This window comes from Primulina eburnea, chromosome 13 (assembly GCF_022965805.1).
Source record: "Primulina eburnea isolate SZY01 chromosome 13, ASM2296580v1, whole genome shotgun sequence".
Taxonomy (NCBI): domain Eukaryota; kingdom Viridiplantae; phylum Streptophyta; class Magnoliopsida; order Lamiales; family Gesneriaceae; genus Primulina; species Primulina eburnea.
In genome coordinates, this window is record NC_133113.1 from 3,626,070 (window position 1) to 3,648,984 (window position 22,915).

The 22,915-nt window shown below is 37.7% G+C and overlaps 2 protein-coding genes across 6 annotated transcripts; one reads left to right on the top strand and one right to left on the bottom strand.

The window, feature by feature from the left end:
• Nucleotides 1-1,475: 1,475 nt before the first annotated feature.
• Nucleotides 1,476-3,721, top strand: LOC140809570 (copper-transporting ATPase PAA1, chloroplastic-like). 2 transcript variants are annotated; one of them, XM_073167246.1, is made up of 5 exons: nt 1,476-1,838; nt 1,932-1,985; nt 2,288-2,441; nt 2,908-2,960; nt 3,085-3,721. In XM_073167246.1, exons 1-4 carry the CDS (start codon nt 1,545-1,547, stop codon nt 2,916-2,918), a joined length of 513 nt encoding a protein of 170 aa, XP_073023347.1. In that variant the 5' UTR covers nt 1,476-1,544; the 3' UTR covers nt 2,919-2,960; nt 3,085-3,721. The 2 variants fall into 2 exon arrangements, with proteins under 2 accessions (XP_073023347.1, XP_073023346.1); XM_073167245.1 differs by having other exon boundaries at nt 1,479-1,844.
• LOC140809569 (potassium transporter 7-like) lies at nt 3,417-21,480 on the bottom strand. Of its 4 annotated transcripts, none has more exons than XR_012113129.1 (11): nt 20,995-21,480; nt 17,607-17,835; nt 17,067-17,315; nt 16,887-16,937; nt 15,806-16,066; nt 7,872-7,924; nt 7,650-7,764; nt 7,177-7,431; nt 5,303-5,825; nt 3,785-4,406; nt 3,417-3,700 (listed from the first exon to the last, which is right to left on the bottom strand). XR_012113129.1 is itself a non-coding variant. In XM_073167244.1 (10 exons), the coding sequence occupies exons 1-10, from the start codon at nt 21,262-21,264 to the stop codon at nt 3,875-3,877; spliced, it is 2,538 nt and encodes an 845-aa protein (XP_073023345.1). In that variant the 5' UTR covers nt 21,265-21,480; the 3' UTR covers nt 3,417-3,874. The 4 variants fall into 4 exon arrangements, 1 of the variants encoding a protein (XP_073023345.1); XR_012113130.1 differs by having other exon boundaries at nt 3,417-3,629; nt 3,767-4,406; XR_012113128.1 differs by having other exon boundaries at nt 3,767-4,406.
• Nucleotides 21,481-22,915: the final 1,435 nt, after the last annotated feature.

Consider the following 22,915-nt stretch of genomic DNA (forward strand, 5'->3'; position numbering starts at 1 on the left):
TGCATAGCTATATCTTCTTCGACTCCTGAATTCCATCTATATTTAGTGAATAACATAATGTATTCATCCACCAAACATATATCATGTAATTCAAGACTATACAGAGCTTGAGTGTATTTTTTCTTCTTCTCTGTATCTTGACTATTGAAATAGTCTACCCCTATAAAATGTGCTTTAAATAGGGTAGCCATTTTTCCAACGATCTCACTAAGAGATTCTCCAACTAGGACTGACTCTTTCATGTCTGATGAAGTCATGTCCCAAGCAATTTTCACTGATCCCATAAGACTCATTTCCAAAAGTTTAATAAATCCTTCTTTGTTGAGATCGAGTGTTCCTGCTGCAATTCTCATAGCAGATGTCCAATCATCTATGAGATCTTCTCTGTTTTTGAAGTCTAATACATCAAGGTTAAGCATAACCCCATAAGGATGTATAGGATCTAAAACAGTTTTTTCATAGGGTGTCTGGTGCAAAGGAATTTGATTTCTCCTTGCCCTTGTCCCTGCTGGGTGTGATCCTCCTCCAGTATGGAAATCAGATTGAGATTCTCTCATGTTTACATTTCGAGATCCCATACTTTCCCTTAGTGGTTCCTGAGAAGATGACCAGGTTATAGCAGGTGGTGTTTCACCTACTGCTGTGTTCATCTTTAGATCTACTACTTTGAGATTTGCGAAAGATTCTGCAAGCTCTTGTAGATCCTCTAAACCAATCCTTTCTAAAGTTGTCATCAGATAAATTTCTTTTCTGAGACAGACTTGATTAGATTGATCATTTTTTCTTCTTCAGTCAAAGGTTTTGACACCACTCTGGCCTTTCCTTGTTGATGTAACAAAGGTTCAGTACCAAAAGATGGTGGTAACCAACCTCCTGAAGTTCTTCTACTAGAACTTGGTTGTTGTTCCAGTTTCTGAATTCTTGTTTGAATATCCTTTAATAATCCCAGAATTTCTTCTTGGGTTTCAAGGATTTTCTCAACTCGTTGCGGTACAAAATACAGCATATTGCCATAATTTTGAACTGTCTTTTGAATTTCTCTAAGATCTAAAGAGAGCTTAGAGGAGTCTGGAATTATCTCCAGAAACTTATTATTTTGAATCATAAGTTTACCTGAGATTTTACCTGAGGGTGCAGTAGCTTCCTTTTCTGTTTCTGATATCTAACAATAGTTAGATGCACTTGTTTATATTCCAAAATATTGGAATATTCCTTGTAAATTATTTTCCTTGAACCGAAGTTCGGATTCATAATTTCTTCAAAATTCTTCTTCTCATACAATTAGTTACTAGTAATAATAAATTTTGTGTTTGAAATAAATCAATCTTAGGCTCTGATACCATTTTCGAAAGCGCGGAATCAATTAACTTTTAAATAGGAGAAAGAGTAATATTGGTATTTTTGCAAAGGTTTTCTCTCTCCGGGAGTTGGAAATAAAGTTGTCTTGTTTGGGGACTGTCCCCCAATTTTCCCATTTAAGACTCATTTTTGTGCCCCTCACTGGCGTCCGTAGCCACAGAATTTAGACACTGAAATCTGCAGCAATGGACGGAACGTTCCTCTCTACGAACATCAACCTTTTCGAATCCAATTCTGTCGCTCAAGTCCACCGCCGCTTCTTCACGATTCGTCCGAGTCAAATCACTCCCCCCCAACTCTGGCGCAACTCGGAGCTGAGCCGGCTTGGATCGGGTTATTCAGCGAGATGCTTCGGCTCAGTTGATCGGCTCACCAGCCGGCATCAATTTTCTGCCAAGGGTGGATACTGGAAGTCGAACGCCGTTCCCGCCGGTGCTTCAGATGCTGCTGCTTTGAGTTCTGACGCTATTGTTCTTCACGTACGGGTAAGCATTCGGCTTAGTGTTTGCATATACGCATATATCGTTCATTCTTTTCTTTTTTTCATTAGATTAAATCTGGAGATATTTCAGGGAATGTCATGCGAGGGATGCGTGGCCAGTGTTCAGAGAATTCTAGAAAGTCAAGTAAGAAGTTGTAATTCACGATTCGTTTCACTTGTTCCATGTATGAATAGTTGAGTTGTGTGTGAGTGATCAATATCTTTTGGGTGGTTTGGTAAGAACGGTTTTTGGCATGTTTGACGAAAGCTTAATGCCATGGACAAAGCATTTGGAGTTTATCTCAATGGCCGAGGCCCGGGTGTCCAACCGAGGCATGAATCTCAGCCGGAGGATAGTAGAATTTAGAATTCCCCATGATTATGCTATAGAGTGTTTTTCTTATGACTATAATATCATTGAGCTGTCTTTTCTTGAACTGTCGACAGGAACCAGTTTCTTCAGCTAATGTGAATCTCACAACTGAGACAGCAATTGTATGGCTTGTGTCTGATGCCAAGGTTGCGCCCGGATGGCAGAAGGATTTAGGGCAAGCTCTTGCAAAGCATTTGACTAGTTGTGGATTCGAATCTAATCTCAGAGGTGGGCAATTGCTTATCCATTTTTTGGACTGTTAAGTTAGCTTGCCAAGTCACTGTTCTGCTTATGATCTTGCAGTTGCTGTTGTTTGCTGTCGCCATAACCATGAAAGTTTTCCCGCAACTTCCTAACTATTGAAATTGTGAAATTTTGTCATAAAGTTAGAAAAACGTGATAAGTAAAGATAGGCTTTAATGCCAGAATCACATTAGTTGTGACTATTTGGCCTCTCCTCTTTACTCTTTGTTGCCTTCGTCGAATTTACCGGGTCAGTCCCAACGCTCAAGTATGGGGAGGATTGTTATGTTTAGGCAGGTGTTGATGTCGTCAGCCAAATACTAAAATGCTAACTAATAGTCGTCTGAGACTGCCCTCTAGTTTTTCGAGTAGCCAAATGTTTTGTTATAAGTTGTGGGCTTTCGCATAAGCTTCCAGGGGATATTGACTGATCAAGGAGCTATTGATGCAGATGCACAATAGTAGGATACAAGGGATTCTCTTTACAACCATTCCACCTTCATGGTATGTCATTCTACAATCTACATTGTACATAGAGAGATTCATTTGCATCTGTCTACCTAGTCCAACTCTATCCTCCTTTTACCATTCATCCACCCTAAAAACTGACTAGCGAAACATTCTACAGGTTCATCTTCTGCTACCATGGTTGATTTAATCCAAGGTGATTGCATTTGCCCCAACGATACAAATTTGCCATTTCATAAGTTGGTGGGTCGAGTCACTCAAGCATGAGTTGACATGTGATATCTTGTTCAAAAATACTTTTAAGTATTTGGATATAATTAAGTGACGAAATAAAGTGGTGTTTGTATAACTATGTATTGTAAAAAGTTGCAATGGTATATGTTATGGAGAAAAATGCTCATGCTATAATTTGATGTTGATATATTTAATTATTGCATTCTAACTTTTCATTGGATTCAAGATATAAATATAAATCAAGTAAATGTACATTCATTTCTCTTAATCTTTGAATTGGTAAATATTTCACACTTACATTATTCTTTCATGCAAACCGACGAATCTGCAGAGTATACAAACAGATGAAATTCCAAAAATGCTCAAATCCAACAAAGAGACGCATCATACACGCGGAACAAATAACCTTTGAAAGAACCGCAAATCCTTGGTTCAAACCCATGTTGAATCGCCCTCTCCACTGGTTATGTACTTAAAACGTAGTAGTTTTGACATGTTAATATCGATATTTCCCACCTCTAACGAGACAGGTTCACCAAAAACTACAAATTTTTAAGAAAAATTAATAAATAAATGAATAATATTCATTATAAGCTAAGGATCAATACCTTAGATACTGGAACCACCTGAACTCTGAAGTTTGCCACCTTAAGACCGTCGTATCCACAGAGGGCCAAAGTTTCCAATCACCAAATGGGATCAATTGGTTATCGGGTTTAGACCATGTAAGTCATCCCCACCTGTATCAAACGTGAGTGTGGAACGCTCAAATTTGCGGTACCCCTCCTGCAGTTCTTTCTCAAGAATGCGTAGAAATAATTTACAACAAGCTTCTTAATAAACCAAGAACTTTTTCTTGCTCGAATGTTTCCGTGCCCAAGAAGATACACGATTCCAGATTCCTTAGCCTTGCGTAAAATAGAAAGCTCCATCTCAAGACTTTCTTCAGCATCAACTATCATCTGCTCAGTGGAAGCTAGTTTTACCTCTTCTGAGGTGCTTGCTTCTGAAATGAAATTGTTTCTGTTATTAAACTCATCCAGAAGAGGGGCAGCAAGCGAATAAACGCTTCCATTGGGAGCTATCAAAAACTTCGACATAGAATACTCCTCTTCAGATTCCGAGTCATCTCCATCGGTTTCCAGCGACCTTTCTTTAGCTTCCCGGCGAATAAACTTTTCGAGGCTCTCAATCAGCAATTTCTCAAAGATCTCATGGTTTTCTTTGCGAACATCCTTGTAACCATATCTGTTAATTGCAGAGTCAGAGGGCCATGGTGTCAAAATCTTCTTAAAATCAGCAACTAGTCACACTAAACAAGCAACACTACTATCCCAAAATTAATGTGGGAGTAGACTTTAAGTTAATGACAGCATAAACAAGAACTGATACATGGAGGTTACCTTCTCTTTGGAAAATCATGTCTGGCGTATTATTAAACTAATTCAATATCATTGAAATTAAAAACAAGAAGTCCACTATATAAATAACGAGCACGACTGTCTTCAGGTCTCAATTGCAAAACAGCATTCTAAATGTAGGAACTTTTCATTTCTACTGAAAGCAATCTTGAACAAGATTAGGATTCGTAAGAACAGATTGTGAGGTTCTAATTCAAATAATACAAGTGAGATGGACACTCTACTTGGTCTATCTAGATGTCAGTTTGAGAAGTGTTATTATCCCACAGGAGTGTACCACTGCGTCAAGTAATTTTTCAAATGTCTTGACATTATTCACACATGCTTAAATTAATTTCAAAAACCCAGAATTTAATTTGTTCAATTTGAGAGAGAGAGAGTTCCGTCAAACATGCTATTAAATTATCCACAATAGAAGGCCACTAGACCAGTAGTCTTAATGGCATTTTTGGGTGTTGGACTATTAAGCTAAATAATTACTCCAATCGCGCCATGAGCTATCGATTTCTTTATGAAGCAGAAAACACTAGCTATCACTGTATTTTTCCACATCAGACTTCGAAATATCCATAGAACTACCAGAACAAATCAGTGTAACCTCTCAGTTATTAATATGAGTTGTCTTTACATACCACCCACCAGCCACAATGAGTGAAGGCAGCTTGAGGACGACATATAACCACATAAACTAATATCACGAAACACTCTAGAGAGAGAAGTTACCTAGCAATGCAACGGAATAAGTGGTAGCCTCTGGAGCAGACTCTTGTAAACAGAAACCTTTCGCTTTGAGGCACGAAAGATGCGGTGACATACTTAATACATACAAATATGACCATTGAATGCACTGCCGGTAGAGTGGTTAGAAAATAGCCAAATATAGCTGGTACCCCTTTTGCTAGCTCATTGTAAAGCAAACCAACGCCAGGAGCTCTCACGGTACCTAGGTTGGGACCTAGTTCCCGCAACAAATCCATGGACATCTTTCGCTTCACCTCTGTTTCATACTTCAGCTTGCTCCCATAATTCCAGATGTACATTATTAAAAATATGACAACGGCAAAAACCAATATGATCCAACTTCCATCCCCCACACTCCATAAAACTGAAGAAAAGAAGGTCAACTCCAAACACAAGAAAATGATAGCAAAACTCAGCACAATAAAAATATTTGTCTGCCATATGAGAAGCATCACAAGAGTTACTAAGATTGTGGTCATCATCATGACTCCAAGTTCTGCAATGCCTGTAAGAAAGTCAAATTAGAAAACAGAAGCCTGTCTGATCCTAGTAGAAGCACAAATTCATATAAAAAAAATATAATGGCAATCATAAACGTGAAGCCACAGCTACTTTTACTTTGGAAATCATCAGCTCAAATTTAACCAAATTCCATATTAGATCTTCCAGCAGCCCAATATAAGGTGGAAGTCACATGCATATGTGACTGCTAATACTATATGGGTAGTAAGCCAGAAAAGCAGGGTCTGAAACACCAATGATGTACTCATCTTCTCAAAAACTGCCGGAAATTCTTTAGCTTCGCAAATGATGAATGTTTTAATGATGAAAATAGTGCTGATCAAACACACATAGTCTAACTAGGAATTTTGTAAACATCTAGTGCTGGAAACAACAAATTTTTAAATAATATAAAAATAAATAAACTGAAAGCATAGCTTTGTAAATCAATTTGGATACAGTAGCACTTTGCTCAAAAAAGTATTTTTCCAGCATAGCTTTTTAACGTTTTTCATTAAAATAGAAGCAGTTTTTGTTTTGCTAAAATCATGAAATAGCTATTTTAAAAAAAGAAACTAAAAAAGCTAAATTTTCTCGCTTGTGGTTTCCACTTTTTTTAGTAAGTTATCAAACTTCTCTATCTGAACATGAGTTTTGAAAAACTAAAACTTTCATTTAATCAAACTTATATTCAATCGCATGTTATGTCCTCAAACTTAGTAATTAGATGTCAGTCATTACAAAATGACAGGTTATTTTGTAATAAACCAAACACGTTTCTTGGCTCCTCTCTCACAAAGTATTGTGCCAGGGGGCAAAAGGCATGCATATTCATAACCCAAAACCCAATTATTACCCAACCAACTCAGTAGGATCAGTTTCAGGAAGGTTTTGAGCCAACACAAATCACAAGATGATTGACCTTAACCTGACAAAAATTACTTGCATCCATTGTATAAATTTTCTGTGCTCTCAGATAGTTACCAGATAGAAAGAATTTTCAGGTTATGATAATTTTAGGGGAATTTATATTTTTATTAAGGCATAAAATATAACTAATTATTAGTTTATTGTTGAAATTTATTGTTTGTCTTAAATTTGATTTTTATTCAAACTGTTTAATAAATGCCATTTTCTTCCTTCCATATGTCTCCTTTCGTATCTTGTGCTCCAAGTTCCCTCAGCACAAAACTAAGCGTTAAAATGCTAATGGACCTTTCTCAACACACATGTGAGAAGTTCTATAATTTACAGAAGACTAGTTGCATAAAAGCGCAGAGAGACAACCTAAATGAAATGGCAGGATCATGCGAAGCAAATAAACAAACTCCAAATAGATGTGATCTGAGAGTTACCATATGCATTTCCAATCTCATAAATACTTGAGATATTGCACACCAACACCAGGGTCAACGCCAGCAAAAACCAGTTCATGACTGGAATATAAATTTGGCCCCTGAATTTCCTTGAGGTATGTATAATTTTAAGACGTGGGAAGCAGCCAAGTGCTATGGACTGCTTAATACAAGAGAAAGTCGCTGTAGTCATAGTCCTGCTGGCAATCAATGCAGCCACATTAGCTATGAGGAAGACAGGCCAGAAAACTCCAGCTGCAGCAGATACCAAAGGAAAATCCTGCATTAGCTGGCAATTAAAGGTCAACCTCAAAATAGAAATAATTGTCACTATCTCAAATTTCACAACACTAGACTGTGACTGGAGGCGGGAACCCATTATCTAGATAATAATGATGCGCAATCAACATTGTCTAAGTAGAGTACAAATGATCAAATGCATCTCATTCTTAATAGATATAATTCATATTTACTTGGAACTGAAGAGAAAAAAGCCTGTGTTGTGTCCTCATGGTTCTCCATGAGATAAGCAGCTTGACCCAGATAACCCAGCAGAAGGCAAGGCAGCACAAGAAACACAAACGTGAGCTGCCACAACCAGTTATGTCCGTGAGAAAATAAAGAAAAAAACAAATCTTCTAGATTATTATGTTAAAGGAATGCTAAAAGAATAAAGGCAGTAGCTTACTGCTTACCTGAACAGATCTCACAGAAAAATAGCAAAGATCTGCAAACATTGCCTCAGAACCTAAGTCACAAAACTGATCATCAGAAATAAATCAAATTACCGGTTTAGTATAATTATAATGATAATAAAGACAAAGCTGAACTTGACATCTGAGAATGTTTGATTTCTGGTGAACTACACTTTAAAGTTGATGTGCAGTTCTAACACAATTCATAGAAGCAAGCTAGCACCCAAAGTTGGTTGGCTTTAAACCATTGATAGAAAAAGAGAGCGGGAAACATTCAGGGGAAAGGGGTCTTCATTTCACAACAAAAATATGCTCTAAATATACTAAAGAACGTTGAGATGATAGGTCGCAAGCCTTGTGACAATCCAATCGAACATTCACATATATCGAATATTGGTGGGCAAGCTTATCTATAACTCACTCACATACGCGGCCAGTATAGCAAATGCAGTGAGATTAGCCCGTTAATGCACAATGCAAAGAAATCTCACCTTCAATCAATTTACAAAGTATTCAAGTACTTGGAAGCAGATCCAGGCAAAGGAATACTCAACAGAAAAAATGGTACTCTGAAACTGGAAGACTACACACTTACGGATTGGGCAGGTGCGGTTTTTAGACAGAAGCTCTAGTTTGGGGTATTTTACCTAATTAGGAGGAAACTTTATAAAACAGAGAAGAAGAAAATAAAGTAAGGTGTCAAGGTAAAGCACAAAATCAGAATTCAGATCAATTGCATGAGGAATTTGCAAGTTGTTGTGGCTTAAGATCATCCTAGAAGATCTAAGATTATCCTGGGAAGGACCTATAAAATTGTGTTGTGAAAATAAGTCTGCCATTAGTATAGCCCATAATTCAGTGCAACATGATCAAATAAAACACATTTAAGTCACATATATGATATATTTCATTAAGGAAAAACTAAATATTGGACTAGTTTGTACACCTTATCTTCTAAACTCGTGACCAACTTGTTGACATCTTCACCAAGATTGTGTTTGGATTGATGAATTATAAATATATTCAAATATATTTTTGTTGTTTTAGAGAAGCAATAACATGAACTTCAAATCCACTGTTATATGTTTATTTAATGTTTATATTAATTATGATTATTTTCAATTCACCAAATAATCCATCCCCCCAAATGCATCCCAAGAGAATCTGTAATCCTACATTCAGAAATATTTTAGACAAGTTGGGAATGAGGAATCTCTACCAACAAGCTTGTGGGGGTGTTGAAAACTTGAAATGACAGAATTAGATTTTTTTCTAAACAGCTGTATAGAGCTAGTTTATGCTGATTATTTGGCTCAATTTTAGAGATATGATCTGTATTTATTCTAGAATCTAGGATATGTATTTATTCTTTTGTAAGGTTTCCTAGAATAAATGGCTATTTCCTAAGATTGTGTACATATTTACATGTTTATACCTACTCCTCTGTATCAAAATAAAATGGTGAAATAAAGAGTACATTTCTCTTTAGATTCATTCCCACAAAATGGAAATTTTTTATTTGGTTTGAAGTCCTTCATGGTCATCCCTGAAGTCTATACATATTCCATCACTTGTCATTTGTCAAACCACTTTGGCATTCAAACGTGAATGATTCTGGCAAATTTTTTTTTTTTTTTGATAAAAAACTATTATATTAGAATAATATGACTGAGTTACAATAACATGAGGATAAGAAATCCTCAATGAGCATACTGCTCTACAGACTTAACCGAATAGAAATGAGCTTGACACTAATGATATTGCAATACAAACTTCCAATCTCGAACCAAATCACTTATACATAGATGACTAAATTCTCTCAATCTGGTTGTCCATATTGCCATCCTGAATTTTACTTTATCCCAAACCTGGTCTGTCGTTTCGTGCAGATCTTCAAAAATTCTCCTATTCCTCTCGAGCCACAGTGACCAAAATACGCAGTGAACAATCATAGCCCAGAAATCATTAAGTGAAGATGGTAATGGACAATCAAAATCATCCTGTAACAGCTCTCTAGCAAAGTTAGGAAATGCCCATTGAATTCCCATTTCCCTCTGAACTTTTATCCAAATGCAGCGAGCGAATGGGCAATGCAGCAGTAAATGGTCCTGGTTTTCTTCATCTTGCCGACATAAACAGCACCATTGAGGCAGTAGAGTGCAACTCCCCCATCTTTTCTGCACGTTGTCACAAGAAGGCAACTTCCCCAGAGCAACGATCCACGAGAAAATCTTGATCTTTTGTGGGACATTAACTTTCCAAATGGTTTTGAAGCAATCGAATGTTTGAAAAGCAGAATCTGGGAAGAAAGAGTTATAGAAAGATTTGACTGAGAACAACCCCGAGGAATCCCCCAACCATACCCTACGATCCCCCAGACCCAACCGCAACGTGACTCCATCTAAGACACCTAACAAACTTGTGAACTCTTGTAACTCTTCATCATTAAAATCTCTCCTAAACCTCACATCCCAAGTATAAGAAGACACAACCCCAGTATTTGCGATTTGAATATAATGGCTGATAGGCTTATTAATTGAGGTACAAATACGAAACAATGATGGAAATCTCAGTTTGAATGACTCCCCTCCCTCCCAAACATCCTCCCAAAATCTAATGATGTTACCCTGATTAGGCAATACTCTAGTAAGTTGATGAAAAGCCCGGTAAGACCTAGAAATGAATTTCCAAGGACTCTTGAATGTTGTTCTCTCCGCCAATCCCAGGTCCCACCCGTTATCCTGTAATCCGTATTTGCTTCTGATCACATTTTTCCACAACGACTCCCCCTCTAACGAACTTCTCCACCACCATTTTCCAAGAAGAGCCTTATTTCGAAGACCGATATTCCCCAAACCCAATCCTCCCTTTCCTTTCGGTTTGCACACTTGCTTCCAACCTATCACATGACAATGTGAATCTCCTTCATCACCATCCCACAGGAAGTTCCTCATCAACCTTTCCATATGTGCCGCAACTTGTTTCGGGACTTTGAAGAGGGACATAAAATAAGACGGCATGGCGCAAAGAACCGAGTGTATCAAAATAAGGCGACCACCTCTGGATAGAAAAGCTTTTTTCCAGCTTACTAATTTCTTAGCCATCTTCGAAGTCACGGGCTCCCAAAATTCCAACTTGTTCGGATTTCCCCCCAACGGCAGACCTAAATACTTAATGGGCCATGAACCCTGCATCCCTCCGAATGATGCAGCCATTTCCGCCACCTCTTCATCCACAAAATTCAGACCAAGCACGACACTCTTACCCATGTTTATTTTCAGCCCTGATTTCATAGAAAAAGTTTTGAGTATGTTTATTATCTTCGTCACATCATTATCCGAATCCAAAAAGAACAGAGTATCGTCTGCGAACTGTAAATGTGTAATTTCCAGCTTATCCTTTCCAATATGGAAGCCTTTAACCTCTTTATCCTCCCTAGCCTTATCCACCATCCTTCCCAACACATCGGCCACAATATTGAATAGAAAAGGTGATAATGGATCGCCTTGTCTAAGCCCTTTTTCCCCTCTGATTTTCCCACACGTTCTCCCATTCACAAATATTGAGAAGGAGACATTAGAGATACATCCTCTAATCCACCTCCTCCACCTCTCACCAAATCCCTTTTGTAGTAGAGCATAGTCCAAGAATTGCCAATCCACATTATCATACGCTTTTTCTAAATCAACTTTTAGCACCCAACCCCTCTTTTTCTTTTTACGGTATTCATCCACCATTTCGTTCGCAATGAGACAACAATCGAGTATCTGCCTCCCTTTGATAAAAGCACACTGATTTTCCGCAATGGTGTTAGCCACAACCTTTTTCAATCTGTGAACCAAAACCTTTGCCAAAATTTTGTACAAACTTGTAACCAAGCTTATAGGTCGGAAGTCCTTAATCTTCGTAGCATCATTTTTCTTAGGAATGAGACATATATAAGTCTCATTTGTGATTCCATTCACCACCCCCGTTTGAAAGAACTCCGCAAACACCTTTAACACATCCAATCTCACCGTGTCCCAATTTTTCTGGAAAAATTCCAAAGTGAATCCATCTGGCCCTGGTGCTTTTGATCCATCGCAACTGAACAATGCCTCTTTAATCTCATTCTCCTCAAAACTAATTTCCAACTCATCAGCTTCTACTCTCGTAATCGGTTTCCAATCCAGACCCTCAATACCCAACCCCAAGTCACTTGCCAACCCCCGTTCCCCTTCTTCCTTCTTGAACAATTTCTTATAAAAGCTTACAATTTCATTCACAATCTGTTTTTCATCTGTAAGAATGCTGCCATCTTCCACTTCCACTCTCTCAATCAGTGCTCTGCTCCTTCTGTTATTCAACACTGCATGGAAGAACTTCGTATTTTGGTCTCCTTGTTGTAACCATTTAGTTCTTGCTTTTTGGTTATTAATCTGAAAACTTGTAAATGATGCTTTTTCCAGCTCACATTTAACCAGCCTCCTCTCATCATTCAACTCCTCTGACCAATTTCCAGCTGCCTCAAGCCCATCCAGTTGATCAATCTTGTAGGTCAACTCTTTTATTTTTACCCGGGCATCTCCAAACACTGACATGTTCCATTCGGAGACTTCTTTTTTCAACAACTTCAGCTTTTGCATGAATTTATATCCTTCCCACCCCTGAACGCCCTCTTTGTTCCACCACAGCTTAACTAATTGTGTGAATTGTCGATGCGACAGCCATGCATTTTCGAATCTGAAAGGTGCTGGACCCCATCGACGATTAGATGTGTCTAGCAAGATCGGGCAATGATCCGAGGTGAGTCTTGGGAGCACCGTGTGTCTGAGATTAGGAAATATTTGCCTCCAACCTTTGGAAAATAGAAATCTGTCCAACCTACTACAAATTGGTGTAGATCTGAAGTTGGACCATGTGAATTTGGCATTGAGCAGCGGTGGGTCAACAAGCTCCAACTCCTCTAACAAAGCATCGAAACATGACATGCTTGTGGTCACTGAATTGCTATTCAATTTTTCTCCCAAATTCCGCACCACATTGAAGTCACCTCCGAGACACCAAAGATCACCACAAATTACTCTCAACCCCGCTAATTCATCCCAAAACATTTCTCGTAACCTCGGCTTTACAGGCCCATATATGGCCGAAAACCACCATCTTATTTCATCAGCCTTCGAAATCTCAATTGAAACCGAGAATTCCCCAATCAGGTTGTTGTGGACCGACACTAATCTAGGATCCCACATAACAAGAATACCTCCCGACCTACCTGCCGAAGGCAAGCAAACCCAGTCAACAAATCTTGATCTCCAAACACTGCCCACGAATTTATTGTCTATTTTTTCACGTTTTGTCTCCACAAGAATCACAATATCCGGCCTTTCCTTTTGAATTACTGATCGAACAAGTTGTCTTCTCCTCAACGCCCCCCCTCCTCTAATATTCCAAGAGAGAATCTTCATCTAAAACCTTTCGGACCCGTCGAAGTGTTTCCTCTTTCATAACTTATTCCGCATTGAAGTCTGATCAACTCTCTCTTCAATCGACTATTCTGTGGTTTTTCTGTGTCACCACCTTTGTCAGTTAAACCCACCCCTTCATTTTGTGCTACTGAACCTTCAATGTCCTCCCCCACTTTCGGCGCTGATAATTCTTTGATGTTACAGGGCTTTTCAACAACTTTTCCTACCCCACTCCCTACAAAACCTCTACCCTCACCCAAGACACTGAAAGGGGATGACAAAATGGAGTTTAACGATACGTAATGATATGGAAGTGATGAATGCTTACCATGCAGTACCTGTCCCACAAAAGATCTTTCCATGTCTCGTAAACCATCGTCTGCGTTGTTATTTGAACCATCTGGGTTTTTGTGCAACGCGTCCAGTCCTGCAACGAAATCTTCCACCTGTACTTCATTAGGGATGCACCTCGTAGACTTTGGAGTTGAGAACAAGTCATCCAAATCTGCCGCAGCGTCTTCGAAAGAATCAATTTTGTCAGAACTGGTATACCCAACACTTTCTGCCTCGCTGGAGTAATGCTCCTCTTCTAACAAGTCGTCTTGAGAGTCTTCAAATTCCATGTCCTCAAATTCACCCCTGTACTCTCCGTCGTCTTTGTTGCACAAATCCGTACTATGAATTTTCTGAGTCAGGCTGTCCGGAACCACCTGTGATACAATACCGTCAAATTCAATTGAATTTCTTTTACGGCGGTATGTCTTCCAGAACTGATCCGGTGTAGTGTTAAGCAATCGAGCTCCGGGCCGTTTGTCCACATCCACAGAATGTTGTTTGTTTGTGGATCCAATAGAGGATGTTGTAAACTTCGTTACATCTTTAGGATCAACATTCCTTAGTATTTTCTGCACCTTTCCTTCACACTTCCGATCAGCTGTAACGGATTCTGTTACTTGCTTCATTCCTGTGCCTTTCGAGAGCAATTGCCCCTGAGTTTCATGTAATCTGCCTTTCCCACTCTTTGGACCGAAAATTTGACTTGATTCCGCACCGTTCATGGCTTGCATCTGTGGTTCCCTCATAATTGATTTTCCTTTGTATTGATTCGTTTCTCCATCTTCATTCCTTGCAAGAGTGTTGTAGATGTTATTATTACCCCAACCCGCCAATATCTTTTTTCCATTCACCACTACTTGAGCATATGTCTGCTTTTCATACTCTTCATAACCCTTTGAGTCAAAAGTTTCGACCCTAATTCTGATCTCTGTAGGTCCACCTACCAAAGGAATGACCATCGTAGTCGGAATAAAACCACCTTCATTTCCCTTCACCTTGATCCTCGCTGCTCCGATCATTCGGAAATGTAATGTATCCGGGCTAATGGCCAACAGTCCCCCACAACGCTCCCCAATAATTTTAAACGTATTTGGCGACCATAGGTCCCAAGGTAAACCTCTTATCCAAATCCAGCTATTGCAACAATTCTCCACCGAGTCCAATGTATTAATATCTTTGGACCACTGATTAAATTCCAACTGCACTCTTGATTCGAAGTACCCTCTCTTCAAATTGATAAAGTACGTGTACTCTTCCGCATTAAATGGCCACCATAACGCTTTATTGGCTTGAAAAGGATATAGCTTAATGTTTCTGGTCGTAGCCTTCCGGAGAACCTCTTCAACAAGACTCCACTTAGATGTTACTTTGTCTCTGGTAATGATGATGGCTTCGTTCCAATTCTTGTGACCTCGCTGCTCTATACTTTCGTCCACATCTGCCCTAAGATCTACCTTGCAATCCCTGTCCCCCAAACCCATCTTTTGATAATTATTGCAGGTGTTGTTTTGATATTTATCTGGAACGGGTAATTGCCGAGAAAACACCCTCTGAAAGTCTCCCATAAGCAGCTTATCCATGGCCTTCGTCACTCTAATCCACCCACTTGCATTAACGCCACTTGGTACAATAGTGGTGAGCTTTTTCCCTTGCTTGTTGAACTTAGACAGTTCAATGAATCTCCCGCGCTTGTTTTCAAAACGCTGTATTATGAAAACCGCATTCCTTCCTCTGAGGCGGCGAAAGGACGAACCTGCTTGCTTGGAGTAAATATACTCACCGAAAACAGAGTTAATCCACCGTGCCTCTTCGCGCTGAAAATCCAGCATATAGCAAGCATTCCTTGTTTTTTCTGACCACCAAATGGATCTACCGTCCGAGCTCAATCTCAAGGTAAATAATTTAAAATCGATCCTAATCGTCTCGTCTCCGATATGAGACCGTAATGTGACAAGTCCATCCAAGAATTTAATGGTTCAGCCATGATATTACGAACAAAAATTATAAATGAGGGTAAAGGACAAACAAAGATTGACACAGGATGCGTGTTGGAAAACTGAATTTCATACATTTTAAAGCAAGCCTGACTTCAGAAAATTATATAATTCCCTTGAAACATGAAAATAAACAGAGGCATTCTTCAGAATTTACCTGTTGCACAAAGAAGACAGCCTCCTAAGGAGTACCAGGCGTTTGTTGAGTTGCGCTTGAAGAAATAATATATATGAATTGGATTAAATGCCCGCAAAACTCGAGTATCATACTTGATGAGGTTGTACATGCCAATGGCACCAAGAGAACAAAACCATATAAACAACGCAGGACCTATTACAATTCCCACTTTACTGGTTCCATACCTCTGGGCGCAGAATAGTATTATAAGAAATGAAACTGAGATCACCACCACGTGATCTGCAATCCAGAAAGCTAAAACCTTTCAATAATCAGCTAGAGTACATCGTTCAACTGAATGTATGGCCATTAGACAACTAATGGCACAAAATATATGAACAAATCCTATTTCATTTAGGAAGCCAGATCTATATACATAAAGAAAGCATTCAGAAACTAGTGCCATTGGTTTTTGTACATTAGACATTACTATATTCGATTAGTATGTAAAGATGAGAAAAAAGTCTGCAAGAGTCTGATCAGATCAATTACGAGTATGAAGCATGGAGATCATGTAATTTACTATATCATATTAGGTTAAATTGCAACATTTGGAATTGATGTTTCTATGATCACCCCACCTTAAGGGGAGATTACAAGATATGGCCTTTACGTACCCATACCTCAATTGAATTGTTGAGAGCATGCAAATGATTACACCACAGATCCTAGATTTTCTAAGCTGACATCTCCTAGAATGTTTCTAAATACTCGGTACTAGTTACATTACGGTGAATCTAAATACACGGATCCTCCACTTTTAATCAACAGTCAAAGGTAATATTCAAAGTCAAACTACAATGGATAATATAATTAGATCGTTGGATTTTCTTAACTCAACTCAAAAATCAAAATCAAAATCAAAATCAAAATCATTGTGAGACTCAAATTGTTGGTGTAGCAGCATTTCATGACCAGTGGATTAATCTTTTACTTAACAAAGCAACAGTTTGGACTGATGTTGATATCATAATAGCTTTTAAGCATCTGAAAAACAAGGAAAGTATTTTATCCATTAACGTATTCTGGCAAATGTAACTAGTAGACAAATATAAATCACCTTGCTTGATCCCAGACACTCCAATCTTTAAGCCATCAACAGCGGATATCACTGCACAGATTGTCATAAACTACTTCACGAGGTTTTCTTAATGCACTAGAGCGCTTTCTGTCTTTGACTACTAAATCACTAATTTATCCAGGAACAAATGGATCTAAAAAAGAATCTGGTAAAAAGCACCTGACATAGCAGGTGTAACAACACCATCAGCTATCACCATAGAAGTACCAGCAAGAACCAACATCAGGAGAAGCTTTTTCAAAGCCAGGGAGGCTTCAAGTCTTTCCTTTATCTTCAGTGACCTATCCAGCTCAGTTGATGGCACCTCTAGTCTAAAGATTGATATACGAGCATCTGATGGAAGTTGGTTGGGTAAAAGACTAACTTTAGCATGCCTACAAATCAATGAGTAAAGTGCAAATGTACCACCTGCAACAATAGGTCAATCAACTAGTTTGATTCATTTATAGGTTATGCATTAACAAGAGTATGGTAATTGTGTGTTGTGAGTGATGTAAAAGAACATTCTCAAGGTGATGTACCTTCACCGACATCATTAGCCCAAAGAACAATAAGGGCATACTTGATCAAAGGAATCAGAATTAAGGTGCACAAAACCAGGGACAATGCACCAAGAACATCTTATAGATTATGCATTAACAAGCGTATGGTAATTGTGGGTTGTGAGTGGTGTAAAAGAACATTCTCAAGGTGATGTACCTTCACCATCATCATTAGCCCAAAGAACAATAAGGGCATACTTGATCAAAGGAATCAGAATTAAGGTGTACAAAACCAGGGACAATGCACCAAGAACATCTTCCTTTCCATTGGCTGGTGCTTTGCTAAACATCACACTGAAGGTGTATAAAGGACTAGTTCCAACATCTCCAAAAACAACCCCAAGAGTCAGAAAGGCAAGTACTATTTTCCTAGCCAGAGTGACATTCTGCGAATACGATTTCAAAATCAACACACCAATTCTATGCCTATTGTAGGACATAAAGAAATCTATCAAAAGCTTAATTCACACGTTCTATTTCAGTAGAACAGTTTTCTAATAATGTCAAACATTTAACAGATTCATAAAAAAAAATTGAAACTAAAAATTCAAGGGCCTTGGTGCTTGTTATCTTAATAGTTAGAAATAGCTAATACACTAAAGTATTAGCCACATAGACCAAAGTGATTTACATTAGCAGGATATGCGAGACAAAACAACAAGATCATACTATAATCAAATGCAGCTGTCTTGGATTGCAGGGTTTCAGGCCTTCTAGCTCAAAGGAATTTTCCACCAGACCAACAATTATGATGCCTAATTATCATTCATCAATCCGTCACGTCAAAACAGAGGACGATGTTTTATTAATTTTTATGAGATTACTGTTCTATTTTTATGAGATTACTGTTCTGAAGCTTCAAATTACCAAAAGCGCGAAGCATTCATTGCATCACTTGGCATACCAAGATTTCAGTAAGTTCAAGAGGAATTAGGAAGCTTTGCAGAGCCTTGGGGTTGTTACAACTTACAGGTACATTTTGACATTTATAATAAATGGGAGAAGACACGAGTCAGGGGCGGAGCCACCTTTGGGCTAGGGTGGGCTCCAACCCCATCTTTTTTAAAAAAAAAAAAATTAGTACTCTTAAATTTTTTTCAGCTCGTATTAAAAATAGAACAAATTTTTTACCAGTTTCATTTTTTATATTTTTTAGTCTCATGTTTAAAAATTAAAAATAAAACAACTCCCACAAATCATAATTCATACTGCGTATTGGTTGGTTTATTGTCGTATGGTATGAAATTATGCAATTTCGAGATAAAAATTCAACGACTCTAAAATTATGTTGAATATTTAGTTGTGATTATTCGAGTTGCAATAATATTGTCTTATGATATAAATGAATTTTGGAGTTTGAATTTTTACCCAGTGTTCTAAATGGCGGTCGAGGCGGCCGCCTAGGCACCGCCTAGGCGGTAGGCGGCCCTCGACCGCACCGCCTATGCTTGAGGCGGATGTTTTAGTCGGCCAAAGCTATACGGCGTTGGGGAGGCGGGTCGAGGCGGCGAGCAGGCGGGCGAGGCGGCCAAGGCGGGCAGTCAAGGCGGGCGAGGCGGCCAAGGCGAGCAGGCGGGCCCTAGCACACCAAACTTTTTTTTTTAACTTTTGGTTTCACTCTCAAGTCTCAACCACTAAGCCCACCACACAATATCTGCCGCCCGCCGCCCTCCGCCCGCATATGTAGATATAGTAGATGGTGCATATGTAGATGATTTGGAAGATTAGTTATGGCATATGTAGATGTAGTAGAGGGTGCATATGTAGATGATTTGGAAGATTAGTCATGTTTACTCTAGTACTTGTTCTACTGATGGATAATAGATTGAAGCTTTGAAATTTAAACTTAGTTTTTTGGTAAAAATAATTATATTACTTTGTTAGTATAATAGCATTAATATGATGATGAATTTTTATTAACTATTTTGTTAGTTTGCATGTATATATTTATTTGCTTTGTATGAAGCTTTTTTGTGCTTAAAAATTATTTAATTACACATCTTACATGAAAAATGATGACTATTTGTGATTATATTGTATAATTATATATGATTATCTATAAAAAAATTCAACCGCCTAGGCACCGCCTGGGCACCGCCTAGGCGGCCGAGGCGGTAGGCGGACACCGACCGCCCCGCCACCGCCTCCCGCCATTTACAACCTTGTTTTTACCCTAAAAATCTATTGTCGCATATTTTAGAATAATAATCAATTGGTTCAAACGTTTGATAATTATTGATGTGCAATTATTATTGGGCTTGTTTTGTGATTTTTTTATTTATCATAACCGAAAATTGAATAAGTATAAAATTTGAAAATTAATTCTTTGTTGTAAAATTTTGAGAATATTGAATTTTTCTAGTTAAGTAAATCAGGGGATGAAGAAAATAAAAACTGTCAAGTTATTTTTAAACCAAAAGAGTATATATCAACAAATAACGGGCAAATATCAATTACAGTATATGAGTGAACAAAATATCGATTTCAACCAAAATAACAGACCAAAATGAATTAAATTTAAATTTCGGTTCGGTGTTGAGATGCAATAATTGTCCCGACTAAGTAGAGTGATCGGACCATGATGCTTAGGCTGCTCTGCGATTTAAAATATTTGAATTACACAATTACCACCAGCTATAGCTTTTGGTAAAGCAGCAAGCGTTTGGTCCTACATTCGGTTTATTTGGAAGTTCGGTTTAAATTTTTTAAAATATAGGGTAGTTCGGTTCAGTTTACTTTTTAATATAAAACTTCGTTAACCTAACAAACTAAACTTTTATAAATAAAAATAATATTATTAAATTTTTTAATAAAGTTTATAAAGATATAAATATTATAATTTCTAATAAAATTTATTAGATAATAGTACTACACTTAAAAATATTTTTTTAATAAATAAAATTTAAAATTTATTTAACCCAATTTTTATATTATACTTTTTTTATTTAAAACATGATTATTTAAAAAAAAACTCTAAAATTTCAATTAATTGTGTTACTAATCGAAATAATCGATTTTTTTTATTTAGATTGTCAGGTTTTCGTAGGAAAGTTCGATCGGTTCGGTTTGTAGGAAAAAAGTTTGGTTAATTCAATTTTAACTGAACATATTACTGTCTAACATTGGATGGCGCCAGGCCTAGGTGCTTCGTCCTTACACCAGTGTAACAATCAGTTGAACAGTATGCACCATATACGGAGCAACACAATTCAATCGACATGGACCGAGTACAAAAACAGGATAAATGGCCGCGCAGAAATCTACTCCACAAATCAGCAGCAACGCTAAAGGTGGAGATTTTCAAATTCAGTAGCATAAGTTCAACCTCTAAAGAAATTAGAATAGAAAATACTTATAGAATTCAATCCACTTCAATAAATAATTTGCACTACGTTCCTCTTGTGCCAGTACTTTCGATCAATTTATTGAAATCAAACCAGATTATGAGAAGAATTGAAAGACCTATTCCACCCCTTTATCCCCATTTTTGGCTGAGTAGGAGAAATACAAGAGCTTCGAGGGCTCGACTTAAAAAACACGCATACCTCAAAAGTATTACTCTGAGCGCCACGAACTTCGAGTGCTTCTACGTCAAATGGATCAATCCTAGGCTCAGTACGTATCAACTTGTACTCGCCGCTGTCTTCGTCATCAGAATCCAGCTGCCGCGGAGAATCCTCAGCTCCTCCGCCGCCGCCTTCTTCCTCGCCGTCGTTAACAGTCTGCGACCACTCCTCGTCTTGAGACACCCACCGAGAATCAACTGAATCCAACGACGATAAATCACTCTTCCCCCTCGACGATCCCTCCGCCATCCAACAACGTGCGTGCACGGGAATTCCTAGACGAAATCATACATTGATTCGACAGCGTAAAATTCCTCGAGCCGGTGAGTGAATTTATACGCACGTGTCTAAGATTGAATGATTTGATTTGTAGATTATAACAAAGGCTTTCTATCCAATCTCAGATCTGATTGTTATTTATTTGGCGGCTACGCAACTATTATTGGTCCAATTTGTAACCGACCTAGTCTTTCCCTTCTCTTTCCATTTTTTATTGAGTAATTTAATTAGACAAAAATTCGTGTGAGACAATCTCACAGATCATATTTTGTGAGACAAATCTTTTATTTGGGTCATCTATAAAAAAATATTACTTTTTATTGTGAATATCGGTAGAGTTGACTCGTCTCACAGATAAAGATTCGTGACACCGTCTCACAAGACACCTACTCTTTTATGTAACATTGTAACGATTTATTTTTCATTACAACTTATAAACTTCTAAAACATCTTATAAATAATTAAAGCTCGATTTAATCTATGTTACACTTGATATAGCTCTTCACGTCATCTAACATGAGGCCTACATCACATTCAAAAGATTCAAGGGCTCTCATCTAGTCATGCTACACGGAATGTTGTCATGGTAAATACATATGTTGTATTTGAATTGATTGATTCGAAAGAATAGATTTCAAATTTATAGACATGTTTGGATGAATTAAATTCAAAGAAATTGTGGATTCACTGTATATCAAGTTTTATTTCCAGTAACAATTAAGATAGATTTCAAATACGCATTTGTTGGATGCCCGTTGAAATCAAATTTTAAAATCATTTATCAAATCAAAATTTTCCATCTAAATACAACTTTGTCGTACTCGTTCTTAAAAACTAGACTATTTTTCAAGGCAAAAACTTGTGTGAGACGGTCTCACGGGTCGTATTTGTAAGACGGATCTCTTATTTGGGTCACCCATACAAAAGTATTATTTTTTATGCTAAAAATATTACTTTTTATTGTGAATATGGGTAGGGTTGACCCGTCTCACGGATTAAGATCCGTGAGACGGTCTCACATGAGACTCACTCATTTCTCAATCGATAATGATACATCAATCTCTCTTCCTCTCACACACACACACACACATATATTATACGTCTTTTGTGAAACAGTCTCACTGAATTTATTTCTGAGATTGATCAACCATATCTATTTTTACAATAAAAATGAATACTTTTAATATAAAAATATTCTTTTTAATAAATAACTCAAATAGAATATCTGTTACACAAAATTGATCTATGAAATCATCTTACATTTGTTTTTTTATATATATAATGTAATTACAATATGATTTATCTAACATAAAAATTTAGAGTGAGTCTCATGTGAGACCGTCTCACAGATCATAATCTGTGAGACGGGTCGACCCTACCCATATTCACAATAAAAAATAATACTTTTAGAATAAAAAATAAGAGTGAGTCTCATATGAAACCGTCTCACGGATCATAATCCGTGAGACGGATCAACCCTATCCATATTCACAATAAAAAGTAATACTCTCAGCATAAAAAGTGATACTTTTTCATGGGTGACCCAATAAAAGATCTGTCTCACAAATAATACCCGTGAGACCGTCTCACACAAGTTTTTGCCAAAAAATAATATTTTTTC